Source organism: Setaria italica, chromosome IX, assembly GCF_000263155.2.
Source record: "Setaria italica strain Yugu1 chromosome IX, Setaria_italica_v2.0, whole genome shotgun sequence".
In the NCBI taxonomy this organism is placed as follows: domain Eukaryota; kingdom Viridiplantae; phylum Streptophyta; class Magnoliopsida; order Poales; family Poaceae; genus Setaria; species Setaria italica.
In genome coordinates this window covers 43,337,721-43,348,989 of record NC_028458.1, presented here as the reverse complement: position 1 = coordinate 43,348,989, position 11,269 = coordinate 43,337,721, and the positions used below count along the sequence as shown (strand labels likewise).

The 11,269-nt window shown below is 46.0% G+C and overlaps 1 protein-coding gene across 1 annotated transcript; it reads left to right on the top strand.

Annotated features, from left to right (window-relative positions):
* Positions 1-8,970: 8,970 nt before the first annotated feature.
* LOC101752572 (E3 ubiquitin-protein ligase EL5) lies at positions 8,971-10,682 on the top strand. The gene has a single exon (XM_004984038.4). It carries the CDS (start codon positions 9,631-9,633, stop codon positions 10,462-10,464), a length of 834 nt encoding a protein of 277 aa, XP_004984095.1. The 5' UTR covers positions 8,971-9,630; the 3' UTR covers positions 10,465-10,682.
* Positions 10,683-11,269: the final 587 nt, after the last annotated feature.

The following is an 11,269-nucleotide window of genomic DNA, read 5'->3' as shown; positions in this document are numbered from 1 at the left end:
TCAACAAGAGTTTTTCTCTAATCCGCAACATCTGTAATTTGAAAATCTGTGAATGTTACATGAACAATTAAATATAAGGAGCTAGAAAAAAATTAATTATTAATATTTTATTTTACGTACAGCTATATTGTCCAATATCACCTTGTCCCGCATAAAATGGTACATGTACTCACAAATATAATATCCACATAAATTATTGCCTTGTTCCTGTCTCAAGCACTTTAGTAGGAAAAAAATAAGTTATAAAATATTCGTGTTATAGAATGTATAAAATGTGCAAACTTCATATGTACCGGGAACGTTGTATTGAATGTAAGTTTTTCTTTAAATTCAGCACGGTGAGTCTTACGGAATCGTTTCCATGCGCTGCGAATTAAAATAATGAATGATGCAGTATTAGGTGAAATTTAGAAAACAAACTTTTGCATAGAGATAAAGGTCCAGAATTATTAAAAGTTTAGCATGCCTTGAATGTCTCTGTACTCCACCGGTAGTTTCCTCAATGAATCGAACGCAATAACGTTGCTTTTATCAATCATAATTACAAGGAGAATCCAGTGGAAACTGCGTACATAAGTGCTCATATTAGAACCAACGCAACATTAATTAGGTAAGGAAAAGGAAAATGAAAATAGACGGTACCCACACTTACTTAAAGTTGTATAGCAGTAGTATGTATTACTTGTAATTTTGTTACTCCAAGAATTTGTATATTGCGTCCAATGTAGGCTTTGGTTGATCCCGTATCTGAGCTTGGTTAACAAGTAAGGATTCATGAAGCCAATGTTGAAGTAGGGTTCTCTGCAGCACCTCTGAATTTGCATCCTACACAAAATGAAAGACAAAGTTAGCAGGGCGACGCGCACATACAAAATAATGATTTGAGCCAAAATTTACATCTTGATAACTACACACTTATAGAACCCAGGCACTGATGAGAGAGACATCAAGGGCATCCTAATGGTACACTTCATATATAATCTTGAATTGCAACCACAATAGTTTCTCACCTTCACCGAAAAAATCAATCGGTTTAACACAAAGAGAGAACATGACCCTTTCCTTCGCCGACTGCTCCATGTACCATTGATGGAATTCAAAGTTTTCGTACCAATTCAGGCCTGACTAGAGGCTTGCCTACCTCAAAGGGCCATCTAGATACAATCTTTTATGGAGCTGGCGGTTCAGCTTGCCCTAGAACTTCAGCAAGCAATAGACCTGTATCTTCCATAAATGTAATGACTTGGATTTGTTGTTCTAGGGGCAAAGCTACTATAGCTTGAGCACCTTTATCTGCTTGCTGCCCGAGCTGGGGGACAGTATGACTTGAAGATGACTCTTCTTGTTTTTCTTCTGATAAGACTTAACTAACAAACGATCGTAGTTCGATAGTAAAGTATTATTTACTTCTTTTTTCATGCCAATAAAAAAACTTTAGTTTCGCTAGATCTACTGGCTTTGGCTCCATCATCTTCGTTTTTCTTTGTTCAACGCATGCTTGGAAGAACTCCCTCACCTGTGCTTGTGATGCCTCTTGCAATTCCTCAGGAGTCATATCGCCTACTAGCTTCTTAATGGGTTCAGACTTCTTTGTTTTCTTAATAGGTTCTTTCGCCTTTGGCTGCCTTGGCTTGGAAGGCGGTGGTCGTGACTTCTTGAGAGGTGTTGTAGGTTCCTTGCTCGCACCAGAGTTTAGTCCCGACAATGAAAATGATATATACCTCACTGAAACCTTCCATCACGGCAAGGTCTTGTTCCGCATTGTCATCAACATCGTGCTCGGACAGCAGGCACGCAGCAGGGTGGGCGGTCGGTGGGGCGGCGGGATCGGCGGACGGTGGGGTGGCTGACTGCGGATGGCAGGCCGCGAGGGCACCGCTGGGGATCCGGGGCACGGAGGCAAAGTGGCAGCCGAGGATTCGGGGCGCGGAGGCGGAATACGGCGGTGGATGACGGTGTGTGGCGGCGCGTGAGGGGAGGCCAGGGGAGAGCGCCGGGGAGACGAGGTGAGGCGGCGGAGTGAAGTGAGGAGAAGACGAGGCGGGGGAGAAGGGAGCAGAACTTATAAACACCCCCCTAGTCCCGGATTGAATTTGCAACCGGGACTAAAGGGCCTTTAGTCCCGGTTGCGAATTCAACCTGAGACTAAGGGTCTGTTTGGTTCTTTAGTCCAAAGTTTAGTCTCTATCACATCGAATATTTAGATACTAATTAGAAGTATTAAATATATGTTAATTATAAAACCAATTGCACAGATGGAGGCTAATTCGTGAGATGAATCTTTTAAGCCTAATTAGTTTATGATTTGACAATGTGATGCTACAATGTGTGCTAATCATGGATTAATTATGCTTAATAGATTCATCTCGCGAATTAGCCTCCGTTTGTGCAATTGGTTTTGTAATTAGTCTATGTTTAATACTTCTAATTAGTATCTAAATATTCGATGTGACACGGACTAAACTTTAGTTCATGGAACCAAACACCCCCTAAAGGTACCAACTGGGACTAAAGGGTGCTTTTCGCGCGGGAGATGAAAAAGCACCCTTTAGTCCCGGTACCAGGACTAAAGGTCCCCCTTTCATTTCATTTCCCGCTACTTTTGTAGTTTTAATTTATATATGTATTACGATTGTTTTGCACTAGTTTTGTTAAAGAAAAATAAAAACTTTACATATTTTGAACATGCAAAAATATATTAAATTAGCAAGTATATTTAAAATAAGTTTGAATCGGTCATTAATTCTATACTAGTTGATTAAGTTTCTAAAATAATTATTTTAATGCATCACTATCATCAATAAATTATTCAATTAAATAATTTTAACGTGCAAAAATGCAATTGATGTATGTGGTTAAGTTAATATTGTTTATAATGATCGAATAAAGGTTCACCATAAAGCATTACAATATAATTCAAAGGTTCTGATGGTCATAGAGCATTACATAAAAAGGTGCACCATCAAATTCTAGCTCAAAAACATGTATAAATAAAAATTCTCTCCATTCTCCCTCATTCTAAAAAACTCATTTTTCTCTATCTCTAAAATATAAAACAAAACATAATAACAATAAATGAAGGGAGGATGAAGTAGCTAACCTTTACAACACTTTGGATGAGTGAAATCCCCATGAAAATGAGGAAAAAAATTGGGCAGCACCTCCCTAAGGTTGCTTGCTCGCCAGGAGAAGGAGCCCGAAGCTCTCGGTCTAAGTGGAGAAGGAGCCCGAAGCTCTCGGTCTAAGTGGAGAAGGAGCCCGAAGCTCTCGGTCTAAGTGGCTCAGGCTCAGGAGGAAGAAGCTGAATTTATAGCCAAGGAATTTCTTTCCAACCGGGATTAAAGCCGCCCCTAGCCCCTGTTAATAATTCCAACTGGGTGGAATTACCAACCAGGACTAGGGGCCTGTAGTCTCGGTTGGTCTTTCCAACCAGGACAAAACATCCCGCCAGATTTTTATACCCCACTAGCCGTTACAACCGGGACTAGGGGGGCTTTAGTCCCGGTTGGTCTTTCCAACTGGGACTAAAGTTCTCCCCGTCGGTGGTTCATTTTGACCCGGGTCTAAAGGCCTAGTCCCGGTCAAAAACAACCGGGACAAAAAAAAACATTCCTCTCTTAAGAAAACTTAATGTAGGAGCAGTGAAGGAGCAGTTTGTTGGCTGAAAAAACATTCCTCTCGAAAGAAAGATGGAATAGCGTCCTCTCTTACAAAAACTTACAAAAAGAGGATGACAAACATCTGTTTTCAGTAGCTGTAGTGCTCAGTTTAAGAGCAATTTTGAAAATAGCTGAAGCTTCTTACATTTAATATATATTGATGAGAATCCCGATTGAGAGTTCTTACAATATGTATGTCTAGAAAGGTTTAAAATCCATTAGGGAAAAAAAAGAGGAAAAGGGTTTGAACCTTCGTTGAGAATTTTAAAAATAGCTGCAAACATCATTTTTCACCATAAAGGCAGTAGCGTGTTTCTTTTTGGCGAGGAAAAGGAGCATTTTACTATCTTTTACGCCGAAACAACGTCCAAAAGTCTCTGCATTCCTATGCAGGAAGTTCACACCGAGTCGTAGGAGAGAAGGGAACGAGGTGTAGCTCGGGCGGCACAAGTGCTCGAGTTGGGTGTGTGTGTGTGAGGGAGTGTGTGCATGGGGTGTGAATTTGTGCGTGAGTTAAAATACTGTATCTTGTATTTAAAATAAGATATATAAAAAAATTATAGGAGAGAATAAAAGAAGGCACCAGACCCAAACCATAGGCACAGTTTGACCCCCAAAAAATTATAATTCATAACCATAGGTTGGTCGAGATACTATGTAACTACCAAGTCATTTGACAACATAAAAAAATGTGGGAAGAAGAGAAGGAAAATGACAAGGCAGACGGAAAAGTTGGGCAGCAGAAATCTTAGAGCACTTGTACGATCGTGCAGCACTTGCGTATCTAGGTTGGAAAAACAAAATACACCACGCCCCTAATTTCAATAGAGCAACCTTTTGTCCTCGACTTTTTCATCCCGCCCGCAGTCACCAGCGGAAGAACAAGCGCACGACGATTTGTCGTGTACGAAAACAAGGACCGCAGTCTTCTGGGGTCTGGGCAGCCTGCTACTGTTTTCTTCGCTACCACTACGACTAATAATGAATAATCTCTGCTGTCCAGCCGGAAAGGAGCCGAACACCAAACCAAGTCCACACCGGTGAGGTGAGCGATCGGCGGCGTAGCAACGGGCAACGGCCCCCGCGCGCGCCGCGCCGCTTTCAACGCCTGCGCGACGCTCGGCCGGGCACTTTTCCTTTCTCGCCTTTCCGCCGATGACGGCGACGCGCGCCCAGGATGACCCCAAGGCCCCCACACCCGAAATATTAGGATCACGCTGCCTGCTCGGCGTCGCTGTCTGGGACCTGTGCGGCCGGAGCGGAGGCGGAGGAGGAGCGCCCGTCGCGGCGGAAAACTTGGTTTGGTGCGGGATAAGTAAGCATCCGGTCTGCCCTTTCCGCGCGCGTCTACCGCTTCTTCTGTCAGCAGCCGCCGGCAGTCGTTGGTTCTGCAAGACTTTGCATTGTTAACATGTGTAATTCATTGACAACAGTCACAGCTGAAACGAAGTTTGCATGGGAAAAAAAATCCAGAACAATAACTTCTGTTTATGATCGGATCGGATGCAGGGTACTTAATTGAATTTGTGCAACTAGGATATAGTGTGCTTGCGTGCTCTTTAGCAAAGCTACGGTGTATCGTGCTGTTCCTATCTTGACAACCTGTTTGTTTGGATGGACTAAAACTAAAATTTATTATTGACTAAAATTTAGACGTGTAAAACTTTACTTGACTAAAATTAGTCTTGTCTTGTTTGGAGCGAGAGCTAATTTTTAGCCATTTATTGGTAAAAGTCAACCATATCCTTAAGGGATCCAGGAGAAAAAAGAGGTCTAGGAGAAAAAAAGAATAAGATTTTAGTGGAGTATATTTTTGATCTTTTACTATTCATATCTAAAATTAGCCTCCATTAGCTAGATTTGGAGGGCTAAATAATGAACTAAAGTTTAGTTGGGATGTTAGCTAATTTTTTGTCCACTTTTACCTCCACTGTTTGGATCATCAGGGACTAATTTTTAGCCTACTAAAGTTTAGCCCCTGATCCAAACAGGCAACTCCAGGAAGCTCTTTAAAACAACCCCAGAAAACAAATTTAGGGAGGAAAAAATTCCGACGGACCTTCGTCGCCCAAAATATTCGGCGTCCCGCATCCGGCCTCCTGCCTCCTGCAGATTTGCGCAAGGCTGCGCTTCAGTCCCCCCCCCCCCCACGCGCTCTTCCTTTCTCGCGCGCTAGTCGATTACCGCAATTTATTTCACCCGGGCGCGCCTGTTTTGTTGGAGGAGGCAAGGCGTGCGGTGACGGCGGCAGCGACAGCAGCGGCGGCGGCAGACGAGCCTTGAAATGCAACCCGCACGGTCATCTACCCCCAGTCGGTAGGCGCAAGTACGCCGCGCGCGGCTAGAGGATGCGGCAGGTGATGTCCACCCGCCAATGGCTTGGCAGCAATGGACATTTGCAGATGGCTGGCGGTGGAGACCAGGACCTGGCCAGCGGAGGCGACATGCGAGGTTAATTGCAAGGTGGAGGAGCACCCCGTCCTCTGATGGCAGCACATGCCGGCAGCAGTGTTGTTCCCTTGCAATAACGAACTCTCTGAAACATTTGACCTCGTGGCCATAGTATGAATCTTGAGCACTTTGTTGAACTACATTGCCGTGAAAATCTTAGTGGTGCCATGGTGATGGACCATGGTAATTGGATGTTAATGTTGTTTGTGTTGCCGCGCCATGTTTGAGGTTGACAATGATGATTTTGTGTGTGGTTCAGGAGCTTTAGAATTACTCCAACATAGGAATGCTAAAATAATATGTGTGTACATGTTTAATTTCATCTTTGTATATAAAAATAATCATCATAGCATTCAGCTGCTACTCCATAAGTTAACATCCGAAATGCTGCAGTAATTTTTTGCAAACTAGAAAGGCCAAGTATGGCAGCAGTGTTCCTTTTCTGCACGAAATATTCATCGTGTTGGTCTACGGCATCCTATATGTGTACAAAAAGTGTACGCCTCATTCGAAACCTGCCCGTGAAGAGTAACGAGAGACATATATATGAATTTAAAAAGAAGGATCCAAATAAATCTATTGTATACATACCGTCGTCTGAAATAATTATATTCGTACGTAGGATCATCTTAAAAATAATCATGATACAACCTCTGATGCCCTGCCTATCTGTCCCGCCAAAGTACTTGATGCCCATGGATGGTACCATGATGTTTTGGTTCATCAGCAGACTCATCCGCATTCATGGACACATGAGCAACAGAGAATAAGAATTCATCATCATCATCTGACGATGAATCCAGCACCAGTTTCATGGAAAGGCTTCGTCGACTCATAACGATTCCGTTTTACCTATCTCCAATTGGAATTGGAGATCACAGTGATGGGTTTTCCAAGGTAAGTTAGGTGGCAAAAGCCTCGGTGAGCCGGTGGGAGGGGGCGGCTGGAGTTTCTGGCGGCGGCAGCACTGTAGATCGCGAGAGAGGGAGGTGATCGTGAGGGGAGGAGGTGGGCAGCCCAAGTGAGATGGGCCTATTTATGATGATGTGACATGTTTTGAAATATTAGGGGTTAGTTATTGGGAACTGCCATGGAATGTTTGATTTTGGGGAAAACAAATTTTGAAAAAGCTAATACATATTTTTTTTAGGGGGGAGAATTTTTTAAGAATATCTTGGAGTTGCTCTAAGCCATGTAAATATCCAGATGGTGGGCAGATGCTGAGCTGAACAATTCCTCTACGTTTAAATTTTGCCGCAGCTACAAATCCGAAATGATCGAACTACGCCGTTTCCTTTTTCTTCTTGTATGAATCCCCCGAGGACGAGGACAGCAAATTGGCAAAAATAAAGCTCCTCGCGGCTTTAAATGGTGCATCGAGGTCACTGGCCGTTTTATGTGCCAAATTTTATCAGAAATGAAAACATAGAGGAAACCAGTTTCACGACGCAACGCGTATGAGAACGATGGATACACAAACAGTATTCCCGGCGGCTGCAAATTAGGGAGCTATCGATGGCATGTATATATACTTATATATGAGAGATTCTGTTGGCGATATCGTACTCTGATCCTCAATCAATCATGGGGGCTGCGTGCATCCAACGTTTGGATAAGAGGTTTATCACAAAACAGTTGGTTCGGAGTGGATTGATTATGCAAGCGAAGTCTTCATCGGAGAGGAGTCAGACAACCGAGAAGAAATACATACAATATCTGTTATCCCGTTTTCTTTAACAAGCCAATAATTCGCAAGGGTTTCCTGCTCAGGGCATGTCTGGATGGACTAACAGCACTTTAGTAGTTTAGTCTTGTTTAGAGTCAGAGCTAATTTTTAGCCTATTTATCGGTAAAAATCTATTCTATTCTTAGGAGGTGGAGGAGAAAACATGGTAAGGTTTTAGAGGAGGGTATTTTTATTCTTTTGCCGTTCCTGTCTAAAATTAGTCCCATTAGCTGAGTTTGGAGTGCTAATGAACTAAAATTTAGTTGGATAGTTTTTAGTCCACTTTGAGCCCCACTATTTTGATCATCAGGACTAATTTTCTGGATCCAAACGGAGCCTTGGTCTTTCTTTGCGCTTATCCAAATGTGCTATCCTTATGAAACATAAACAAGGATGGGTCAAATCCCATCCTATATGGTCTCTTCCGTAAGTACCTTGGTGCATCTCAGCCTATCCCACTTCACTCTTTAAGCAAAGATGATCTTAATTTCTCATAGGTGGTGTTCGATACGGCGTGTTGCTTTGTTCTCACTGTAGAATAATGTATCATCCCAGGTACGGAAGAAGTATTGCCAACGAAAATTATCAATCTTTCTTCCTTTGGCTTTGGTGCTGGTGGCAGCGGGCGGGATGATGAGGCGGCAGAGGCATTGTTGGGTATGGTGGTAAAATACTAATGGTAGTCGCAAAATCATCGAGGCCGCGAACATAACCACAGAGAGATCTTTGTGGATGGTTGTGGATCTGATGAGTGGTACATAATAGGAGTGGAGGTGACAAGGGTAAATCTTCACAGTCAAAGAAAGTGCCAAAAGTAGTCATCAGTCAAAGGCACAATATAACATAACATAGAGATCGTAGGATGTCGATCCCGTAGCATACATTTACTAACTACTCCCTCCGTCCCAAATTATAGGTCGTGTTGACTTTATTAGATTCATAGACTTTGTTATGCACTTAGATATACTCTATGTCTAGATGCATAATAATATCTATGTATCTAGAAAAGTCAAAACGACCTATAATTTGAAACGGAGGGAGTAGTATACTAATATGTATTTGTTTCGTGCTCGAACAATATTGTTACGTACCAACATAATTTTATTAGATAAATAAATTCTATTTTCGTTCTTGAATATATAACGTCTGGTATAAGCAAACTATGGTCGTCCAATGTGAAATTGAGACATGCACCCGACGTGTTATCATCTACCGTACAGTAACAGGGAGCAGTATTTTCTGAGCTCGTGTCTCCTGCGATCTGGATAGAGCTAATTGTGCCAATCCAAAGCCTCCTGAGACGAAGATATTCCAGCAAATTGAAGGGAAGCGGTCCAGTTTCAAAGAACCTTCCTGACCAAGATGGTCCAGCCATCTTCGCACTGACATGTCACACTCAGCATCGTAAGATTTTTCACCTGCAAAACCCTTGTCTTCCTCTTCTTCCCCGATCCTCCAGTCAACACTCGTCGTCTACCTGCAGTCACCGCTAGTCGGCCAGGCCGCCTCGGTCACTGTTGCGCTCACTTTCCCCTCCCAACCCAGCTGCAATCCAAATCACACGCTTGACGCTCCTCCTCCTTCCCCCAATCACTCCGTATATATACGCGACACACCCACTCCAATTCGGCAATTCCCCACTCCACAAACACACAAATTCCCCCACTCCCCTACTCCCCTACTCCCCAATCTCGGGCTCTCGGCGGGTACATCCGGCCGGCCAAGAAAGCTGGGGAAGAGGATCCTTCTTGGGCGAAAGAGGAGGAGAAAGGGGGATCTGGAGGCGACGGGCCGATGGCGGTGACGGGGACCTCGGTGGCGGCCGCGGCCACGATGCTGGCGGCGGCGGCGGCCATCTTCATCACCTTCGTCCTCTGCTTCTACCTCTTCCTCTGCGCCAAGCGCTACCGCGGCGCGGCCCCGACGATCGGTGGAGGAGGAGGAAGGGACGGCGCCGCCGGCGGCGGGAGGGGCCGCGCGCGGTTCGTCTTCGCGGGCGCGGGGTGCCACGGCGGCGGCGGCGGGATGGACGAGGCCGCCATCGCCGCGCTGCCGCGGAGGGAGGTGGCGGCCGGGGACCCGCCCCCGGACTGCGCCGTCTGCATCGCCGAGGTCGCCGCGGGGGAGGCCGCGCGGGTGCTCCCCCGCTGCGGCCACGCCTTCCACGTCGAGTGCGTCGACATGTGGCTGCGCTCCCACTCCACCTGCCCGCTCTGCCGCTGCGCGGTCGCCGACGAGGAGGCGCCGGTGCCGGCCCCCCGGGCGCCCGAGGCCGACCCGGAGTCGCCAAACTTCCCCACCAACGTCCTCTTCTTCGGCTCCCAGGACGCCGTCAGCACCCGCGGCGCCGCCCAGACGCCCACGGAGCCTCCTCCCCGGACGGGGGCGCGTCAGCCGGCGCCGACGGTGCCGGCGCAGGCGCCGCAGCTGATTCAAGGGCCCATCGCCGGAGTCGCGGCCGTCGTGGAGGCGGCAAGGGTAGCCACCCTACGGCGGCTGCTAGGCTGCGGCGGCGCGGCGACGGTGCCGCCGACGCCACCGCAGCATGAACAGCAAGACCGCGACTTGGAGGCCGGGCTCGGCGGCGGCGAGAGCAGCGGGTCCCCGCCGCCGGCGAAGCCGCATTAAGCTTTTTCTTCTTGATTTGCTTGTTGCGTTCCTCATGTTCCTCATCTTCTCGAGCCATTTGAGGCATCGGAAGAAGAAGGAAGCAAGTGTACAGAGGATCTGTTGATCTGTAATCAACAGCTACATATAGTGCTAGAAATCTACAAACAGGATTCATGCGTTTCGGAGTAAAATTCTTGGAGGGGGCCGTGAAAAAATGGGAGGCATTTCGCTGTCGAGTGCCGCACTGTGTCTCCACATGGGATGGCCTTGCGCCACGGAAAGCTGATTTTGACGAGAGCAGCCGCTGTTAATGACGAAACAAATATCTGAGTGCAACGGGCAACCCATGTTCTGCAGTTACCAGCTGCCGCTATCCTCAGTCACCCGACTGCAGAGGATGGCCTCCCTCTGCCGGCACAGCCAATCAAATGTCAGTAGAGGTCACCAGTTCCAGTTTGCTGGAGAATTTGTCGACGTACGGTTTTGTGTGTATTTGCCCAGGGAAAGAGGCACTGCATCGACTCACTAGTAAAACCCCAAAGAGGGTTTACTTGGAATCTTGCTGGTGCCAAATCCTGTAAAATCCGTGTGGCTAATAGAAAAAAAGAATCCTCGCAAAAAAGAAAAAAGAGAAACGCATCAAAGTTGATTTTCCAACGACGCAAGGACGGACTAACTGAAGACAGTTTAGAACCCCCCAAGTACAAAAGTGACAGAGAAATCCTACTATTATGTAGTACTAACAACTACTAAGTACTGTGTCACATCATGCTAAACCAGAATGGCAGAATCGGTTTGAAGTTTGAACAGGCTGACGATAGCC

What these genes read in the sequence shown, in the direction of transcription:
- LOC101752572 (XM_004984038.4), top strand. Translation starts at nt 9,631, where the DNA reads ATGGCGGTGACGGGGACCTCGGTGGCGGCCGCGGCCACGATGCTGGCG.